The sequence below is a fragment of the Parasteatoda tepidariorum genome, chromosome 10 (genome assembly GCF_043381705.1).
Source record: "Parasteatoda tepidariorum isolate YZ-2023 chromosome 10, CAS_Ptep_4.0, whole genome shotgun sequence".
Lineage (NCBI taxonomy): Eukaryota > Metazoa > Arthropoda > Arachnida > Araneae > Theridiidae > Parasteatoda > Parasteatoda tepidariorum.
The window spans coordinates 27,193,926-27,216,765 of record NC_092213.1 but is presented as its reverse complement, the minus strand read 5'-3'; the positions used below and the strand labels follow the sequence as shown (position 1 = coordinate 27,216,765).

General features: G+C 29.9%; 3 protein-coding genes across 3 annotated transcripts in view; 2 read left to right on the top strand and 1 right to left on the bottom strand.

Annotated features, from left to right (window-relative positions):
• Window positions 1-22,840, bottom strand: part of LOC107453563 (uncharacterized) — a 413,713-nt gene that overhangs the window by 173,782 nt on the left and 217,091 nt on the right. The gene's annotated exons all lie outside the window — the stretch shown is intronic.
• Window positions 14,323-15,681, top strand: LOC139426825 (zinc finger MYM-type protein 1-like). Its single transcript, XM_071186917.1, has one exon. The coding sequence runs from the start codon at window positions 14,323-14,325 to the stop codon at window positions 15,679-15,681; it is 1,359 nt and encodes a 452-aa protein (XP_071043018.1).
• LOC139426824 (uncharacterized) lies at window positions 15,748-16,209 on the top strand. The gene has a single exon (XM_071186916.1). The coding sequence runs from the start codon at window positions 15,748-15,750 to the stop codon at window positions 16,207-16,209; it is 462 nt and encodes a 153-aa protein (XP_071043017.1).

Genomic DNA, 22,840 nt, shown 5'->3' with positions numbered 1-22,840 from the left:
ATCACCCGCTTTTATATTGTATTGTGTGTTTTCTTGATTGAATCTTAGTGTGTTAGCTAGTAGTGCTTCTTTTTGGATTTGCAGGTGCAATGGCGGTAAACCTGCCAGAACATTCAGACCTGGTGTGGGTGCTGTTTTGAATGATCTTGTTATTCTGACTAGTAGGGGCCGCTGCACCTTGTGCAGTTCTTTGATCGCGGTTTTATTTAGTTCCGTACCCCAAGCTGCTGCAGCGTACGTAAAGGCCTTTTCTGCTACAGTCTTGTACCAATGCTTGAGCATTTTAGTATTAATGCCCCAGGTCCTTGGGGCTAGTTTTATGAGATTGTTGTGTAGTGTTGTGGCTCTTGTTCTTAGTGATTTAATGTGTTCTAGGTAGTTTAGATGATGATCCAATACTATACCTAGGTATTTGATGTGATTTACTGGTTTTATTGCGTTACCGTCTATTTTGATTATTGGTTGTCTCTGCTTGAAAGGATTATTAAAAGTGATGTAGTTGCACTTGTTAATTGACAGTTTTAGGCTTTGTGCCTTACAAAAGTTGCTGAATTGTGTCATTGCCTCATTAGCATTTGATTCTAGGTGTTTCCTTGTTTTGCCTGAGACAATGAAGCTGTAGTCATCTACAAAAGCTTGTGTTTTAACATGGTCGTGTTTGAACTGTTGTAAAAAGATATCCGCAATGATAAGCCATAGTAGGGGTCCTAGGCAGGAGCCCTGTGGACAACCCTTGTAGATATCGATTTTAGTTATATCGGTACCACCGTTGAACTCAACTGACCTGTGTGAGAGGTAGCTGTTGATTATGTTTGTGAGCTGAGTCGGACAGTTTATAGAATTTAATCTGTGTATTATGTGTGTCCACTGTATGGAGTCAAAGGCGCCCTTGATGTCGACCGATATTAGAGATTTATAGTATTGCCGTTTACAATTTTTATTCTTTTTGGCTGTTTTGGCCTCGCTAATTACAGTTTTTAGAGCCGACTCAGTCGATCTGCCTTCTCTGAAGCCAAATTGGCAGTCGCTGAGTTTGTTGTTTTTTTCCAGGTGATGGATCAGTCTCTGATAAATAACATTTTTTTTTTCTGCAATTGTAGATCTTCATATTCAAATTCTTTGTCAGCCAATTCTACAAACCCCTATCAGAGCTTTAAACGATTTCTTCAAAATTTTCACACGCACTGTAAAAAATACCCAATGTTTTTTTTTGGAATTTCTCCGTATATCTAACATTTAAAACCATTTTGTTGACAAAAAGGTTTTCTCCGTTTTCACCCTCATCATAAACAGTTATAAGCCGTTAGTTGAAATTTTTGTTTTTGTGATGCTAACTTCACCTTTTCCTTTTCATAATTATTTGCTATACTTGTTCTTATTTATTAGCATCCAGTTTTTGATATCGCATCAATAAAACTGGGATTCGACTTTATTGTTAAATTGATACTATATTGAAGCTAAAATCTCGCTATTTGAATTTGTTCATAATAAAACATCTGAGCCGCAGTGGCTCAAAGGAATGACCTCGCGCCTCTCAATGAAGTGAATCAGGTGAAGTGAGTCAAGCATATTTTTAATTCTGTACAAGCTCAATAATTTATCAAACATACATACCTGTTTGGTAAATTAAAAAATTTTCTTAAATCTAAAATTTTCTTTATTTTAGAACATCTATCATTTTAGACCTATTTAATCTAACCACATTAGTTCTAGCTATGATATGAAAAATAATACATTATAAATACTCCTTCAATGATGTAAATAAAAGAAAAAATAAATGCTTATAGAGCACTATAAGCTTAATAAAACTGAACTTTTTTAAAAAAAATCTTTATTATTTTAGAATATCAGTCAATTTAGAACTATTTAACATAAACACATATGTTTAGTTCTATACAAGCTTAATTATTTATCAAACATATATATCCGCTTGTTTTATATGTTTGGTAAACTAAATATTTTTCTCAAATCTTTATTATCTTAGAATATCAATAATTTCAGAGCTAATTAACATAACCAGATTAGTTTTAGCTATGATATAAAACAATAATACATTATAAAAAGCCTTTCAATGACGTGAATAAAAGAAAAAATAAATGTTTATAGAGCACTAAATCAAGCTTAATAAAACTGAACATTTTTAAAAATGCCTTTATTATTTTATAACATCAGTCAATTTACAGCTAATTAACATAACCACATATGCTTAGTTCTATACTAGCTCGATAATTTATCAAACTTATATACATATTTGGTAAACTAAAACTTTTTCTTAAATCTTTATTATTTTAGAATATCAATATTTTTTGAACTAATTAACATAACCAGATTAGTTCCAGCTATGATATAAAACAATAATGCATCATAAAAAGTCTTTCATTGACGCGAACAGAAGAAAAAATGCATGATTATAGAGCACTAAAATAAGCTTAATAAAACTGAACTTTTTTTTAAAAAAAAAATCTTTACTGTTTTAGAATATCAGTCAATTTAGAGCTAAGTAACATAACCACATATGTTTAGTTCTATACTAACTCACTAATTTATCAAACATATATACCTGTTTGGGAACATAAGTTAACTTAAGCCAGTCTGTTGTACATAAGGTATTCTAACTAACGTAGGGGATAAGGTTTAATCTATATGTCTGGAACAAATACAGAAGGATAGAGTTTACACACCTTCCAATCACATGCTGTCTGCATCGATTAGGAAGCCAAGAGTTGTTCTCACAACCTTTGACACATTTTCAGAGAGTTCGTAAAGGTTCACAAAGTTATTCTCTCTCCTATGGCTAAGGATCTTTTGCTACTTTAGTGCCCAAATCAGGATTTTTCCATAATATTTTGTAAACTGAAATGCCATGAGATTAACGGGAAGTTAATGAAGCAGCGTTTTCCATAACCTCCTTGTTTTACCTTATAACCTTTTTTTTAAACTTGAAATTATTTGTGAGTCCAAGAAAATAAAGCATTCTTAAAATTGAAGAACATGAAGCATACATAATTATTTATATGCCACACTTTTCAAATAATTCAGCAGAGCATTTTTTGAGAAAACATCGCGGTTTCGTGAAACAGTAAGGATCATTTGAATATTGTGTCGCCATCTAGTGAAAATTCCGGAGTATCTGAGTACTGTGCTGACCTTTAGTGAAAATTCTGAGAACTGATGGAAGAAGAAAAATTATACATTATTATTCAGTATAATTATGATTCAGTAACCAGACTTTTGATAATTACAAATCCTCAGGTATCCTCAAAAATAATCAAATAACTATCAATAGTTAAATTTTTTAATTGTTTTGAATGATGAATAATTTTCTTTTGCCAACTAAATTATCAAAAAAATAGTAATGTTAATTAGTGAAATATAAAACTGTGTTTGCAGGCCTACGTAATGAAACAAAAATTATTAACAATATAGAAAAGAGTATTGTTGATAGAGACTAAGATTAAGGCTCCTATACTATCAGAGCTGACCTATCAAGCAATATTGGAGCAAAAAAGTTCGCAAGTTAACGTTATGTTAGTATTGTGCTTATGTTAGCTCTTTGAAGCAAAAATAGATGACCTGTCTAATTCAGGGCTCTAACTAAGATTGTCCTGCGACGTACGTCACAGTTTTCTCTGCTATGTGCTACAACCCTACCTGGAAACAATACTGAATATCAGTTTAATATAAAAATGTCACTTCCGATTAAAGCATGGCTTATCACTATATTATCCCTAGCGGTTCAAATGCATTTACAATATCATTTTATTTTACATTTTCCTTTCTTTTAATTTTGTTATCCATTTTCCCTTTTTAAAATATTGCCAAAGATAACGGTTACATTAATAGCATTACTTGGTAATGTTTTTTTAAAAAATATATATCAAAGAACTCCTTTATTTGCAACAGAACTTTACAAAAAGTTTCTATTTGAAAATCACTTAACAACTTTAATTCCCAGTAGGCTAACTTGTTTATATTAGAATTTTTACATGATTTCGCATTTAATTCAATACTAAAGAAAAAAACCACGCATAAAAATGAATGTTAAAAACAAATTAAGCAAATCTATTTTTTCTGGACAAAAATTATTAAGTTAAAAACAGTTCCTTTTCTTTCCTACTTTTTTTAAAATAGAAAAATATATAATCTTTTGAACCATAGCTAATCTTAGTAACTACTTTTCTGAATTATAAAAAAGTTGTTTAAAAAACCATTTAAAAATATCCTGATATATTTTATTCACTTAAATAAAATCTCATTTAAAGATAAACGTTAGTCTCTCACTTTCTCCTAGTTTATTGATAGATTTTGTATTTAAGCTCCCTAAATATGATTGAACAGATAATCTCATTTCAAAATGAATTTTATGAACATAACTGGAAAAAAAAGAGTTTAAGCTTGTAACTAGTTATGAAAAAAGAGACTTATAATTTAATTAGCTGTAAATATTATGTAACGTAACTTTTGTGTACTTTATTAAATCCGAAGAGAAGCCTCACAAATGTACAGCGAATTAAAAAGACTTAAGATGCATAAAAATGTTATTAAAAATTAAATTACCTCCTACGAAAAAACTTATAAAATAATAAAAATATATTTAAATATTAAGTGTTTTCAGTTGAAAAATAAATGAGTAGAAATTGCACATCCTTACTTAGTTTTTAACTTACTTACGATCTTCGCGTCTCTCTTGTTGCCATTTTTTTCCACTTCTGTTTCATTCCTTCTTTTTTGTTCTCCAATAATCCATCCGTTTTGTTTTATCATTCATTTTTCTTTTCTACCTTTTTTGAATGCCTTTCTTTATTCAGGGTGTTCCTTAAGTACCGCTTTTAAAATATACATATTTTAGAATTCTATTCAAAAGTAAAGACATGAAAGTATTCACGTTAAGAATCGAAAATTAAGGCTTAAAACAATACTTAATAATAATAATAATAATAATAATAATAATGAATAGTAATCCACCGAAACTCTACTTCGAACGGAGTTTTAAAAACTTGTTTGATTACCGGGGTAACATAAAAACGGGGAAACGCAAAAGACGTCATTAGAAACACAAAGTTACCTCAAGCAATCAAACTGGTTTTGATATTTCTCATCACATGTTTCTCTTTAGAGATTTATTAAATTTCGTTAGAGATTCTGTTTAATTTCCATTCAAACATTAATTTGAACCTCTTAATAAGCATAAATGTTTACTTTATTTTAGATTAAAATTTTTAAAAAATGCACTGAAAGACGAAAACTAAGAAACACTTTACATGTCCCTTGTTTTGACACTATCCATTTTCTGTTTTTTCCAGTTTTTCTCCTACTTTCGTATTCCTTCCCAAATTTTAATATTCTTCTTCTTCTTTTTCCTTCATATTTTCTACTTTTTTGCTTTTGTTTACAAATTTATCTTTATCTCTCTTTCTCTCTTTATATATATATANGAACGCTATCATGATGATAAAAGTACAGATCCATTTGCAGTTTTTGACCATAGACCGTAAATTAACGGTATGTTCATTAAAATTATCTTCATTCCGGGCTTTTGCTTTGTTTAAGCAGACGACTTTCGTATTGAGACGAACCGTGAAACGAGACGAAATAGTGTAGTGCTATCATCTGCCGAGGAGGGAAAGAATTGCGAATTTACCAATGCAGAGAGAGAGTTCGAAATAATTGCTCTTTGGCGTCAGCTATGTTCGAAACCGGGACCTTTGTGTCCGAAACCGGGATCTTTGTGTCCTGTTATTGTCCTCACTATGATAATGATGGTAATATTTTTCCCACCCCAAACTGACTTAAGAAGCCCTGTTTTAATTGTCATATCTACTAGTTTTTTCTAAATTTCGTTGCAATTTTAGATACAATTCATTACAATTTCAGATTTTTCTTCTCAAAGAAGGGAGCTTGGCGGATAAATTGATGTCCAACTTATAAAATTCTAAGAAGAACTGGCGTATTTCATTGGCTAAACTCAAATGATTTTAAATGATCTTTCTCCACTTTTTTTTAAAAATATTTTTCCTGTTTCCTAGAATTTTTAATTTGAAAACAATTTTTACAAATTTTGTATTGAACTGTGATTTGTGATCAAACAAATTCTTTTCATTCTCCACAATTAGCACCGTGGCTCCTTTTTTGCAAAGCAAGCTCATCTCAATTTTCGCTTATTTTATCCACCGAAAATGATATTTAATGTCATAAATAAAATTCATCTTTTATGAATGTTATTCCCTTAAGAAATATTAATTAAAATTAAACCATATAATTTCTTTACACAGCAAGAAAATGAATAAACTCTCGTTCTCAGTCAGATTAAATTAATGGAATAATTAATTATCCGACTTTTAAATTGGACCTTTTTCGCTCGACTTGGCATCAATCCTTGGGGATGCAAATAAAAAGAAACGATGAGACAAACTTCAGGAAAAGACAATCGATACTCGCAGAAACCGCGCCAAATCAATAAAAAGAAGGCCGAAGTAAAATAGAAAAAGTATTTAAGATGGTAGCCCATTAGATTTATGGTATTTCCTCAGCTTTACCCATTTTGAACTTAAACTTTTTATTCCGGATTACTAGCCGAAATTGCGACTTCCGGCATTAATCAGGCAATTTTATTGAAAGGAAGAAATAGTTTACGATTCTCTTACTTTCTAAGTGGTCATTAAAATAACTACAAATGTGTTATTTGAGTTTTTCTTAATGGATATCGATAATGACTCCAACGCTTTGTTGAATAAATAAAATATATATGCTTTCTATAGGTTTATATTCGGAGTAAAAAAGATAAATATAAATAAATTAAAAATAGAAATTTTGAAATTAAATTTAAAATTTATTTTTCAATCTTATAAACTTCTATGCATCAAACTAAGTAATATCTGTAAAAATAATTAAGAAATATAAAGTACTTTTTCTAAGTAAACTCTTATACAATAAACTTCATTTTACTACAATAATGAATGTTACATAATTCAAGAAATTCTTTTCATAACAAAGCTTCAGAAATTTTGGTGTTTTTAATAAACCGGAATTAAAAGACCAATTCATTATTTGTGGTCAATTAAAATAAATTTTTAATAACTATTTTACATTTTCAAAGTGATTTAAGATTCCAGATTTCTTCGAAAAACCATGATATCTCCTGCTACTTTTAATACATTCTGTTTGGAAAATTCTTCTAACATTTCCGAATTACAGAGTCATACAGAAATTAAAAACTCATTTTTTGCTTGTATTGATAATTTTGCATAAAAATGAATATAAAGCGAGAATAATTCTCAGTTTCAATATTTTCCTTATTGAACTATGCAGCTATATAACAAATTTACGTTATTGTAAGACGACAGTAAATTTAGTTTTATTTTCAAAGCAGCTCTATAAAGTAAGTCGTTACGTTCGAATCGTTTGAAGAAGTTACATAACCTCACTACTTTTACTACTTTAGCTTCGAAAACTACGTATTGCTTCTTAGGTCTACTATTTTCCCATATAAATTTTCTAAGGTTTGATAAAAGAAATCAATAAATTTTTTATTGTGATATAGTAGAATGCGAGCAAATAAATAGATCCGATTACGAAAGAAAAGTAAATAAACCTTATTTATAAATTTTATTACTTTAGAGATGTTTCGAATGTCAATTTAGAATATTATTGCTGAAATCTGACTTTGAAAATTCATTTAAATGAAACGATTCGAAGCTCAACCATGTAAAATAAGAAAGAAAAATCTGTTTGTATGCTTTTTATTAATATAAAAGTAAAAGTGCCTTTTCGCTGAAATCATTGAAATTAGACCTTAAAATTTCTTTTCCCTTGAGAAATACAATTCCCAACCAATAAAAATTACTGTGATAAATCTGTCATTTTAGTTGTTTTAAAATAGTTTTGTTAATCATTTAAATGTTAGAAACATGCATTTTTATTTTTTATTTATTATTTTTTTTTGGTTGAATTTAAACTGTGTGATCCATGTTGAAAATTTTTTAACTTAATTAATTTAAAATATCTTTTACTAGTTTCATTTATTTGGAATGGTTTTCAATGTTCTCTTGAATGAGGAGTACCAGCAAATCTGTTTTTCGTTGGGTTCAGATTAAGCACCTCTCAGGTTTCACTATTTTTAATCTTGAAAAATAATATTCAATGTCATAAATAAAATTCCTTATTATACAGATTATTTCCTTAAATAAAAAATTACCCTTACTAAATTTAAACTGCTTGATTTGTGTTCTTTCTCAAAAATATTGCTGCTAAATTAAGGCTAGTGACCAGCAGAAGTTTTTACAGTCATTGACCGTAAAAAATATATGTATGCCAGAACGCTATCATGATGATAAAAGTACAGATCCATTTGCAGTTTTTGACCATAGACCGTAAATTAACGGTATGTTCATTAAAATTATCTTCATTCCGGGCTTTTGCTTTGTTTAAGCAGACGACTTTCGTATTGAGACGAACCGTGAAACGAGACGAAATAGTGTAGTGCTATCATCTGCCGAGGAGGGAAAGAATTGCGAATTTACCAATGCAGAGAGAGAGTTCGAAATAATTGCTCTTTGGCGTCAGCTATGTTCGAAACCGGGACCTTTGTGTCCGAAACCGGGATCTTTGTGTCCTGTTATTGTCCTCACTATGATAATGATGGTAATATTTTTCCCACCCCAAACTGACTTAAGAAGCCCTGTTTTAATTGTCATATCTACTAGTTTTTTCTAAATTTCGTTGCAATTTTAGATACAATTCATTACAATTTCAGATTTTTCTTCTCAAAGAAGGGAGCTTGGCGGATAAATTGATGTCCAACTTATAAAATTCTAAGAAGAACTGGCGTATTTCATTGGCTAAACTCAAATGATTTTAAATGATCTTTCTCCACTTTTTTTTAAAAATATTTTTCCTGTTTCCTAGAATTTTTAATTTGAAAACAATTTTTACAAATTTTGTATTGAACTGTGATTTGTGATCAAACAAATTCTTTTCATTCTCCACAATTAGCACCGTGGCTCCTTTTTTGCAAAGCAAGCTCATCTCAATTTTCGCTTATTTTATCCACCGAAAATGATATTTAATGTCATAAATAAAATTCATCTTTTATGAATGTTATTCCCTTAAGAAATATTAATTAAAATTAAACCATATAATTTCTTTACACAGCAAGAAAATGAATAAACTCTCGTTCTCAGTCAGATTAAATTAATGGAATAATTAATTATCCGACTTTTAAATTGGACCTTTTTCGCTCGACTTGGCATCAATCCTTGGGGATGCAAATAAAAAGAAACGATGAGACAAACTTCAGGAAAAGACAATCGATACTCGCAGAAACCGCGCCAAATCAATAAAAAGAAGGCCGAAGTAAAATAGAAAAAGTATTTAAGATGGTAGCCCATTAGATTTATGGTATTTCCTCAGCTTTACCCATTTTGAACTTAAACTTTTTATTCCGGATTACTAGCCGAAATTGCGACTTCCGGCATTAATCAGGCAATTTTATTGAAAGGAAGAAATAGTTTACGATTCTCTTACTTTCTAAGTGGTCATTAAAATAACTACAAATGTGTTATTTGAGTTTTTCTTAATGGATATCGATAATGACTCCAACGCTTTGTTGAATAAATAAAATGCAATAAATTAAGTAGAGTCACAAATAAAGTTTTTGTTTGGATTAAATGGAATTTCACCTTAAAATTATTTTAAACCTTTTTTATTAAGAAACATTTGAAGAAGATATCATGTAATAAATATTCTGAATATTCCGAAATTTCAACATATTACTCTTAAAGGTATAACACTAAGTAACAGTGGAATTTTGAAATTCATTTAAGTAATAATTTTTTTAATTCGTCTATTTTTTTAATTCATTCTTTTATCGTCACTAATTACTGAAAGGCTTTATTTTATTTTATTTTATTTTATTTTATTTTATTTTATTTTATTTTATTTTATAACCGCCGCTGAGCAGCCGACCTAATTTCATGGGTTTACGACTACTTACGTTCAACTCCGTAGCCTTGTAATTTCGAACCAATCCAGAAGTCTGATTTGTTATGGGAACATGGAGGACTTTGAGACTCGACAGATTTAACGTGCATCAGTCACCATTTACTACACGGGGAATCTTCCGCCGGCGAGGATCGAACCCACGACCGCTTGAACATGGGCCCAGTGTCCTACCAGCCAGGCTATCCCGGCCCTGAAACGCTTTATTTTATTTTATTTTATTTTATTTTATTTTATTTTATTTTATTTTATTTTATTTTATTTTATTTTATTTTATAACCGTCGTTGAACAGCCGACCCAATTTCATGGGTTTACGACTACTTACGTTCAACTCCGAAGCCTTGTAATTTTGAACCAATCCAGAAGACAAGGAAACTCCTGGATCAGTACCCCCAGAGGTATTGATTTGTTGTGGGAACATGGAGGATTTTGAGACTCGACAGATTTAACGTGCATCAGTCACCATTTACTACACGGGGAGTCTTCGGCAGGCGAGGATCGAACCCACGACCTCTTGGATATGGGCCCAGCGCCCTACCAACCAGGCTATCCCGGCCCTGAAACGCTTTATTGAATAAAAGGAAATGCAATAAATGAAGTGGAGTAATAAATACCAATTTTGTTTGGAAGAAATGGAATTAACCCCTAACCAGTGTCTCCCGAATCCAGTTTGGGCAATTACTACGTGAATTATTTGTTATGCCCCGAACTAACTTTAGGCAGGAGAAAAATTAACGTTTCTATTTTGTGAAGACTGAGCTGAGTTCGTAGCTACTTTATGATACTTAATTTACTATTTTCCTAATAGATGGCATTAGTGGTCCTAGTTTTTCACTGATTACGACTTCAGTCGAGGGAGGGAAATGTGGGGGGGGGGATATACCGTACTGCCAAAGATTTGTAAAATTTATGTATTGAAAATCATATTGTCGTGTTTTTATATTATATTATGTTAGTAATATTACATTTAGCTTCAAAATTTTGTTTAATTTGCTCTAATTGAATAAGATGCGTGTGTAATCCATTACTTTTTCATGTGTGTGTAAAAATTATAAATACTTTAGCTATTGCATTTAAAATTTATTTTCGTAATAAAAAAACCATTTTCTAACTTTTATAATAATATAAAGAACAAAATTAAATAGTCAAAAATATTTTCCATTTTCGGTCCATTTTTCTAAAATATATGTCACTGTTATGGGGTTAAAACGTAAAATAATTTTAAACTTTTTTTATTGGAAGCATTTAAAGAACATATCATAGTCTGTTAGAAATTTCTCGGAAAAAATAGTTAAATAACAATTTATTTAATTCTTATTTTACCGTATTCAGACAAAACAGTGAAATTAATATAAATATAATGATTTTTTTACAACCGTCGTTGAACAGCCGGCCCAATTTTATGGGTTTACGACTACTAATGCTCAACTCCGTGTCCTTGTAACTTTGAACCCAGTCCAGAATACAAGGGAGCTCCTGGATCGAGCATTGGGAGAAATTTGCCTTCGTGGAGGACTTCTTGATGGAGCTAACCCGCATTTGCGTTACACGGAGAGGAAGACCGCGAGAACCTCCCACAGTTAGACTGACGGCAAGGGGACTCCAACCCATGATCCGTCTACCACTAAGGATATTTCACGTCAGCAGCGTGGTCGGTGCAAGACGGATGCGGAATTCGTATCTACTGTGATTCGAACCCGGTTCGTCTCATTGGAAGGCGAACGCTCTATCCCCTCAGCCACCGCGGCTCAATATAATGGTATTCAAAAAAGTTAACTGTGACAAAAAACCGCTTATTAACTGCTTTCGACTAATACAGTTAAACAACCAAAATTTGCATCACAAACAAAGCCCGCCTAATCAAGCCAGGTAGTTCTTGGCGGATCGGTTGCATGCTATAGACGAGAGGGCTAATCTGTCACTCATGACCAATAGAACGGGGTGTTTGAGTTCCAGCATTGAAACCAGAATATTTCCTCTATTCCCTTCCACACATTAACAACTTCCAGTGTCCAGCATTTCCCAATTTGGAACCCTGTGCTATTAAAATACAATACTTTCATTCACACGTGGCAACATAAAAGCTGCTAAACTATCTTCAATGTCCAGTTAAATTTCTTTTCATGGTTTTGAAACCATACTGCTTGAAAATGGGTCAAAAACTGTAAAGGTAAAATATGTTCTTTGCTGTAGACTTTACGGTTAATTGGATAGATAGACTGCCGGTCATCTTATCATAATTTTAGAATGTAAATTCTAACAGTGTAAAGCTTATGCTTTGAATATTTCGAAAGTTTAGCATGTTTTTTTCTTCCAATGCCCATCTGTGTTAACATCCGTCAATTCAGGCATTTACAGGGCGATTTTGTTGACCTCTCTTTCAGGGGCACTATATTAGGTGGGCCAACATCGCTCCCACAGTGAGGACAGATAGTACAGAGAAGGAAAGAACATCCATGTCTTGCCCGGGATTGGAACCCAGAACCTTTCTGATGCAAGGACAGTTCTCTACCCCCTACACAGGCTGGTCGGCAAAGTTTAGCATGTTATTTTTAAAGATATAAGTGGGAGTAACAGTTGAAGTTTGAAATTCAATTCAGTAAGAATTTTCTTTTAATTTCTCTAATTATTTTTATTCAGTCTTTTATTATGCATCAATAATGACTACAACGCTATGTTGCATAAATAAAATGCAATAAATTAAGTAGAATCACAAATAAATTTTTTATTTGAATTAAATGTAAATTCAGCGTAAAATTATTTAATACTTTTTATTGAAAAAATTTGGAGAAGATTTCATATACATAAATTTGTGATAAATTATGTGTTCAAAAGTACCATATTTCTTCTAAAGATATGTTACAAAACAGCAGTTAAAATTTGAAATCAAATTGATTTAGAATTATTTTCATTTGTCTTTTTTTAGTCTTCAACAGCAGGGGCGGATCTACTTAAGGGCTTTTTGGGCTGTAGCCCAGGGCCCCGTGGATACAAAGGGCCCCAGTCCCCACTGAAAACAATAGGTGATATTTTGAATTAAAGAAATATCTAATATTAAAAAAAACTATTATAAGGTTGGCAACCTTGAGATCAATCAACCCACGCATGTACGCTTCTATCTAGCGAAACGGGGAATTCCTCGTCGCTTGCTTTTGGTCAGTGTATTTTTTCTCGTCTATTACGGGGGACTTCCAGCCGCGCCGCTTAACGCCCGACGTAATTTTTCCCCCCGCACTTCTGTTCTCGTCGTCAACGTGAGAAACTTGTTTAGTTTACTAATAAATAATAACTTAAAGGTTATAAAGACCGGACCTTTCTCTTATTTTACTTATAGTTGAAGGTACATAATCAGTATAAGAAAAGATTTCCTGCTCTTAGTTGATAAGTAAAAAGAATTATAAATCATGTTTTTTTTTGTTTTTAATGTATTTTTTCAATACTAAATGAACTTTTTAATCGATTTTTAATGATAATTTGTGAATTACTGCACTCATTGCAAAGTATTAAAATGTGACGTGAAGAACAATATTACATCGATTATCTCGTTCCCTGTTTATTACCAGAAAATTATCAAGTTCATTGTTTATTTTCAGAAAAATATCAAAGTCTTATTTTACAATATGTCTGGTAGAAAATATAAAAGTGGAGCTGAGAAACGGAAATTACAGCTGTATCGAGAAAAAGAAAGAAAGAAATGTGCAGAAATTGAAACTTTTTTCAAATTGAAACTAGAATGATAGAACATAAAAACTAGAATGAAATAACTACAAATTTATTAACAAGTGAAATGGAAGGGATCTTATCCGAAGAGAATCTATTTGAAGGGAGCAGAAAACCGCAACACCAGGAAAAAAATACAAGTGATGAAAATGTGCAAAGTCTTGACTACCAGCAACCCTCTGATCTCACTGAAAACTATATTGTTCTCTATATTGTAACTATATTGGTGATCAGCAAGAGGACGGTAATACCGAGGCTGAAAGAAATTTAGAGAATATTAGTTTGAGTTTGAGAAATATGTTGACGTGGGCTTGTGACCAGAATTGCTAAATAATGATTTCATTAATGACATCCTCTCACATGAAATGACTGACTTTCAAAATTAAGATCCGAAAAATATATATTCAGCTTCAATAAAGAAATATAAAGAACAAAACAGAACATTTTCAAATAGGTATTTCATTAAGAAAATGAAAAATGGTCTATCACTGGAAAGATCTTTGCTATGTTATTCAAACAGGGTTAATACTGTTTTTTGTTTGACTTGCAAACTTTTTTCTTAAATCCCTTCTCAATACACAACCGGATTTTCTGATTGGAAACACATGGGAACTTGTTTAGAAAATCATGAAAATTCTAATGAACATAAGAAATCAATGTTAGTGTGGTTGACACGAAAAGAAAATAGATCTGTTTTAGACATGCAGCTTCAGAAACAATTAAGAAAAGAAACAGAATATTATCACAATGTCCTAAAACGGGTTATTGCAGTGGTCAAATTTTTAAGTATAAGGGGCTTATCATTTAGAGGTTCCGAGGAAGTATTTGGTTCTCCACATAATGGTAATTTTATGGGTGCTCTGGAGCTATTGGCAGAGTTCGATCCATTCATTCGTGAACTCATTGAACAACGAGAGCTGCGACCAAAACCGATAATATCGTACTTACCAAAAACAGCATATGAGGAAACTATTGAGATGATGGGTCTACAGATAATTAAACAAATTATAACTCAAATAAATAACGACGACACAAAGCATAATTCAATTGTGATGGATTCTACTCCAGATCTATCACATAATGATCAACTTCCTATTGTATTACGATACTGTTTTCGGGGAAAAGTGTATAAAAGATGTGTATCCTTCATTAAAATTAGTAGTCATACTGACTTACATTTATTTAATATTCTACAAGACTTTTTCGAAACAAATGGACTACTACTGGATAATTGTAGGGGACAATCTTATGACAACGCTGCTAATATGGCGAGTCAGTACAATGGTGTACAGGCACTACTAAAACAAAAAAATAAATGCGCGAAATATGTGCCATGTGCTGCGCATTCCCTTAACCTAGTTGGTGAAGAATCTGTTAAGGTTGCAACCGAAATTGTGAACTTTTTTGGAGTAGTGCAAAAAATATACGTTTTCTTTTCTACTTCGACCCATAGGTGGGAGCTGTTAAATCGTGAAACAAAACTCAAATTTACATTAAAAAGTTTAAGCCAGGCCAGATGGTCTTGTCACTATGATGCTGTCAAAGCTTTGAAAAATAATTATGAAGACATAATGAAAATTTTCGAAAGTTTCAGCGAAAATGAGGGTGTGAAAGTTGATTTTCGGAAAGAGGCACGACATTTATTCAATAAAATGGCGAAACTCGATACTACAATTTTGATTATTTTTTGGGAAAAATTTTTGGGGAGATTTAATTTAGTTAATAAAAAAATACATAGCCCTGGTTTAGATATTAGTGAAGGCAACAAGTTAATTATGCCATTAAAAGACTTCGTGAACAACATAAGGCACCAATCAGATCAGAAGCTAAAGGAATACGAAGAGAAAGCTAAAAAATTAAGTACTAGTATGGGAATAGACATAAACAAGAGACGCATTACTCCAAAATTTTCAGATAAGTCGACAGATAAATTCTCAGTATACGGCGCAGAAAAATTTAAATGAGAAACGCTAAACGTTGCGTTGGATAAGCTGATTATGGATTTAAATAAAAGGAGCCAAGTCTATGAGATGTATAGCAAGAAATTCAAATTTTTAATGGATTTGCAAGATAAAAATATGGAAAACTTAGATCTGGAAAGTGTACATAATATTGTTGATCATTATCCAGATGACGTAGACGAGCATTTAGTGAATCAGTTAAAATCTTATTTACTTCAGTCTAAGACAGAGTCTTACACCTCTTGCAGTGAAATTTTTATGCTAATTTATGAAAAGAAACTTGTTGATGTTTTCCCAAATTGCTATACTACCTTAAAGATTTTTTTAACTTTGCCAATCACTAGCTATGAAGCGGAGCGCTCTTTCTCCAGGATGTCTTATATAGAAAACAAATATAGGACAACAATGTCGAACCATCCACTAAATCATTTATCAGTTCTTTCCATAAATTGTGATTTAACGAAGGACTTACAATGTGATGAGCAAGTAAAGGAATTTGCAGCACAAAAATGCAGAAAGATTGCTTTATAATTTATGTAACATAACTACACATGACCTGTCAATTTCTTCTGCAACAATGTTGTGCAGTTGCTGTTTGTATACACAAATAAAACTAAATAAATAAAATTATTTCATTGTCCTATTTTTCCTATCACTATAGAAAACACTTTCTTGACAAAATGGCTATTAGGGCCCCTAAGTAGTTTCAGCCCAGGGCCCCACAATTTCACGATCCGCCCATGTTCAACAGTATTATATATCGATAATAACTTTAATGCTTTGTTGAATAAATAGAATGCATAAATTATGTGAATACAGAAATGAGTTATGCAAATTTTTTTTTCAATTAAATACACTAAAAAAATCTTTTTAATGTTTTTCTACTGAAAACATTTAGAGAATATTTCATACAACAAATTTTCTAAATATTTCAAAAGTAACAATATTTTTGGCAAGTTATTGTAACGTTACTTTAAACGTAATTTTTATTCTTACGAAGTACGAATCAAAATTTTAATTACAATTATTTATCTTTGTCTAATTTTTTTCATTTAGTTCTTTTAAGTATATATCGATAATTACATAATAACTGCAACTCTTTGTTGAATAAAAAAAAAATCAATAAATGAAGTAAACTAAATGACGTTACAAATAAACTGTGCAGCTTTTGTCTGAATCAAATAGATTTTTATCATAAAACTTCTTTAAACCATTTTATTAAATATTTCATGTGAATGATATTATAAATGTATTCCGAATGTATATGAAGTGCTAAATATAATATAACAATTAAGTTTTAAAGGTATCAAAATTTTAATTTTTCAATTTCAAACAGTCAAAATTTTAGTTTCAATTAAGCTAGAATTATTTTAGTTTGTATACTTTTTAATTTAGTCATTTGTCAATGTTTGGTAGGTAGTTTTTTTTTAAACACAAAATAAAAGTTAAGCTTACTAACACACTTTCATATTTATTTTTAGGCTTGGGAAAAGTTGCATAGGTTAAAAAACAATAACGAACTATTTGAAAAGATTAACGTTATCAACGTTAATTGTTTATTTGTGGATAAAAAATATCTCTTCCTGACGTGAATTTGTTCTTATTTTTAAAAAAAATCAGAAGTCGTAAATGCTATATTGGGGAAAATGTGTGTTGTAGTTTTTAAATTTTTGATCAAATACAAAATTTAATATAATGCTAGTTCTTATTAATAATAAAAGTAAAAGTGGCGGTAGTATTAAAAGTTTTAAAAAAAACTTTAAAAATCGGAAATTTATAACAGTAGTGAGTTAGTTGTACAAGTTTCGATATAATATCAAAGCATCATCATTTTCGCTAAATATAAAGTATAAATTATGTTCTAAATGAAATGAAGACTGTGCATTAAAGATGATTCTTCAGTTTAGTAGCGATCTAGAGTATACAAAATACAAAATAGAAAATATATTCTGAATGAAATGACATGCTTTGAAAATGATATTCCATTGCTGCATCGAAACTAGTACTATATTTCAAAATAAAGGATAGTAAATGTTTTAAATTCCTAATATTGTTTTGTTTTGTCTTTTACTATGCTTGTTTTTATTTTAAAAATAATATTTATCACGGGAATTAAGCAGGTGCTTAAATCTTAAGCCTTTATTTTAACTTATCAAGTTGATATCATTTTTCATCTGTAAATTTTTCTAACAAAATTACTTAAATTAATCATCCTAAATAAAAACTGCTTTATATTAGTATTAAAAACAGTTTTATATTATTATTATTCATATTCAGAATATATAATAAACATATATTCCTGTTTATGAAAAAAAGAATACATTCTTTGTATTTCCCTTTCTCAAAAACCTGTTTTATCAAGATCATATACATGTAGTATAAGTGCTAACGTAGAATCAAGAGTTTCTGCTTGTCAAAGATAACGTGGCTTTACTATTTCTTCATCATATTTCATGTCACTTTATTCCTACAATGTTATAAAAACTGTAGTTTTTAGCATATAGATCTATGGCGGCTGCAAATCCATATGAATTTTGATTTCTCGTTCTTAAAAGAATCCAAAGCTTTAGAACTAGATTTTCTGGTATAGAAAAAGTTTGCTCCCATCTTTAACTTTGAAAGTATTCTAAAATTCAACTTATAAATAAAAAAAAGTTGAGAAAAATAGTATACATTCCTTTGTTTGGAATGTATTTATAGGTTGAAGCGTGTATTTTATGACCTTTTCAAAACTTTAACTAAAACAACATAAATTTGAGTTGATTTTAAATTGTTTTTTAAGAAATCCTTCAGAATAGTTGTTATGCAAATCTCAAAAGACAGTGGTTTACAAAAGTGAAAAAAGAAGATGGGATTTCAGTAATAAATAATAGTTTCAAAGTCTACTGGTTTTTGAATCCTGATGCATTCCAAAAATAATGAAAAATATTTTTACATAAATCAGTTCAATTTTGTATTTGACTCCGTATTGCTTAACATATAAATACTGTGTTTTATTAGTTTTGTTTAGGAACTGAGTGCCTTTGAAACGAAATATATTTCTCTCTGGAAATAAAATGAATACAATAATTTACATCTTTAAAATGTTTGAATATTTTAGCCCATATAATATACAAAAATAGAAATTATACAAATACTCTGGTTCATTTACCTTTTAACTGCGAAACTTAAAATGAACCATCATAAATGTCAACAACAGATTAAGAAATAACTAATATTTAATTATACTGAATGTAGTGTAAGTTCTGCCATTGTTGTTATGCTTAGACTCTTGGTCAAAAATAAATTTTAAAAAATCATTGATGTATCACTGCTGATTGGTTAAAATGTCAGTGGCCAAACTTAGAAATCAGAAAGAACATTTCCTACATTTGTCATTCACAATTTATCTTCTAGCAATGCTTCTATAATTCTGAACTATTTGCATAAGGCGTTAAAAAGAATGTCACATTTGGCATGCCCTATTCATTTGAGTGATCACGCAATGAAAACAGCGTTAACATCTCAATATATTGCATGCGCATGCGCTTCAGGCAATATTTCTTAAAATCTAAGTATTGCACTTGCGCAGAGAACGGGATACCCCGAAACGTTGACGTCAGCGCTTACTTTGAATCCGTCTTTTCTAGTCGAATGTGGATCAAATTACAAATTTTGCAAGAACGTTGTGATTTTTTAATTGGCTGTCATAAGGAAATGAATTTAGTAATACAGTGCCCAATGGTTTGTATAATCATTGGATATTGGAATCAGCTATTTATTGTCATACAATTTTCGAGATTAAAATCGTTTATGATAACATTAAAATTTCTTCGTTAATTAGATTCACGTCCACCAAATATCAGTATCAGAACTACTTGATCACTGACCTGAATTTACTAAACTTGAGGAACAAACTTAGGAAAAAAATTTATATGTAAAACAAGGCAACCATAATAAAAACTTAACAACACGTGAATGGCAACAAAAAAAAATGGATTTGAAAAAAAAAAATAAAAAAATCAATGCTACTAACAAAATTGTTTTGTTTTCCTCATTCAGTTACTGTTGAGTCTTGATAATGACTGACTTGTTTTGAGCACTCTAAACATGACTTTATTCACCTTAATGTTTGAAGGCAAGGACATTTTCATAATGACGAATATATTTTTCCGCATTTCTTGGTTTTTACTGGGTCACATTTTACTGAATGTTATAACATGATATTTTGTAGTTCATCTTAATTAATTTCTTGCAAAGCTTACCCTGTGATTGCAGTGGTAATAATTAAAGAGAACTAATTTAAGCTAAAAAAACATGATTTTATCATATTTTAAGTCAAAAATATCTTTTAATATACAATACACGCCAACATTATTTATACTTCTGATTACTAAAACTTAGTGCTTAAAAAGCAATATTTTTGAAATTTGTTGAGAATTTTAATCAAATTTTAAACCATTAGCGCAATTTGTTAATGGAATTAGAAACTGCTACATAAAATTAACCGTTCATTAAAATCTTTTTTCTCTCTTCAAAATATATCGATCAAATCATATACATGCTTAAAGAAAGATCATTATGAATAAAACTGAATTTTTTAAAGTATATTATCAAGCTATGAATAAACCCCGAAATTCCGGCAGTGGACGGATCGTAAAGACAAGGTTACCGGTAGAACACCGAAGTCAGGAATCACTGGCTGCGGTCAGTAAGCGGGTGGGTGACCACTTTGATCAGCCTGCGTAGGGAACGAGGGTGCGCGGTATGGGTCATCGTTAAACTGTTCTACCGCAAAGTGCTCGACGTTGCGCGCAGGTCGTCGGGCTACAGGGAGGCCAAACAGGGAGGCCAACCCCTCTGCAAAGGATCAAAATTGCGATGACATGCCTTCGGATCATCCTCAGGTATGTTCCGAGACCGTCGCTAATAGCTCATTGTGCAGCTCTAGTGCGACGTAAATAAAGTACCTACCTAAACCCTGAAAATGAATTAGGGATTTATAAAATTATAGGAAAGCAAAGATAATAATTATCTGAGATAAAAAAAATTGTATCACAAAGTGAAGAGGGGAAACAGATTAAAGGAATTTTTTCAAATCTTTAAGAAACATACAAAAGGAGAAATATTGTATAACTAAAATGAAATAAAATCCAATGGAAGAAAATCTTTTGAAGCTTAATTTAAAAAAAAAAACTCACTCAGATTTTGTGACATAAAATTTCGTTTAAATTAATAATAAATAAAAGATAGTCAGTAAATGTTTTGTGAAATTTTTATCATGCAATAAAATAACTTTAAAGCAAAAACATTTCTTCATGCAAAATAAATGAACCAAAAGTATAATTAAAATTTCTCACGTTCATACGTATTTCAATTGTAATAAGTAAAGAAAAAGAACATTGTTCGTAACATTAACGAAAAAAATTTCAAAAATCAGTTTTGAATTCAATATTGTTATCGATAAATAAAGGCATAAAGACCGTCACTTTTTCTTTTAGAAAAACTTAAAAAATAGTTTAGATATTCAATAAAATTTTATAATATTTTTATTGAATTATATTAATTGAATAATTACATGAAAACATATGTAAGATTTTATAATAGACAATGCATACTTTAAATTTATCAATTAAAGGCATATTTTAAGCATAAAATGTTCCTTTTTATCTAAATTTTATTTTTTTGTTTAGAAATATTTCATAAAAGTACTTTTAATACAGTCATTTTATTCGATGTTAAAATCTTCTTATATTTTTATAATAAAAATGTAATATTTTTATTAAAAAATTTTTTTGATGATTTTATTATGGAACTGTTTAATATTTTTATGATAAAAATAACATTTTCTTATAGAAAAAATTATTTTCTCTTGTGTATGTGTTTAAGCGCTGAAAAAATATTTTCTTAAAAATTGAATGAAAATCTAAATTAGACAATGAACCAAAAATACTTCTTAATCTCATTTGTGAAATTTATTATTGGAACTTTAACTTTTAATTAGTCTTCATTGTTGGGATCTTCATTTCCTATATTATGTATATTCAATGAATAATATTATATATATGAATATTATATGAATGAATAATATATAAATTTATATGAATTATATGAATATAATATTATATTAATGAATAATATATAAATATTATTTCATATACGTTATTTTTTATATATATTACTTTGTATACATTATTTTGTATATATTATTTCATACATAATATTTTATACGTATTATTTTATATATATTATTTCATATATATTTTATAAATATTATTTTAGTATACTTTAGTTTCGGTTCTCTAATCCTTAAGTAAAGAAACTCTCTCAGTGTCTAAAAACCGAAGAAACTGGAACACGGAACTGTAAGCAATATGATAAATAATATTTTAAATGCATTTTCATTAATTGGGCCAACATTTTGTAACTATTTGGAACATTGCATGCATTCAAAATGTTGTAAAATTCTAAAATAGAGTAGCTTTTAATATAACTAATATTAATCAGAAAACAGTGTGATAAAAGCAGTTGATTAAATTGAAAAAAAAAATAATGTAATGATAATTACTGTTTACTTTTGCTGTTATTTTTAATAATTGCATAAAGTTTCGTAAACCTAGAGTAAATATTTATGGAGAAAAGGACAAATTTTATGAAGAATTAATTTTTTCGCCTTACGTTTTTCTATTCTAATTTTATAGATATTCAATGAAATTAAACAAAATTTTTGGAGCAATTTAAAGTAAGACACAAAATTGTCTGTTTAAAATTTTAAAAAAATTCGTTAAAAACTGAGCAAGTTATGTGTATTTAAGCTAATTCTTTTATGCTGCACTTGCACTGAAAAAGCTTCAAAGAGTTTTTGAATCGTATTTGGGAACTAATAAAAAATTGATTTGAATATCTTTAAAATTTAAAAAGTATCAAGCAATTTTCTAAGTAGTTTTTGTACTTTTCAAATGAAGGCTCTAAGCGATCGGTGGTTTTCCACAAATTTTCTTTTGCACCATAAGAAAAAAATTAATAACATTTGATATTACCTTACATTAATCGTCCAAAAACTTAACTTTAATGGTATAGAGAAATAAAACATACTTTTATGGATGGGTGATTCCCCACAATGCCGTACTCATTTTTAATAAATCTCGTTTAATAGTACAAGATGAAATTTGTGGATAACACC

Coding starts and splice junctions, on each gene's coding strand:
- LOC139426825 (XM_071186917.1), top strand. CDS start 14,323: ATGGGAACTTGTTTAGAAAATCATGAAAATTCTAATGAACATAAGAAA.
- LOC139426824 (XM_071186916.1), top strand. CDS start 15,748: ATGTATAGCAAGAAATTCAAATTTTTAATGGATTTGCAAGATAAAAAT.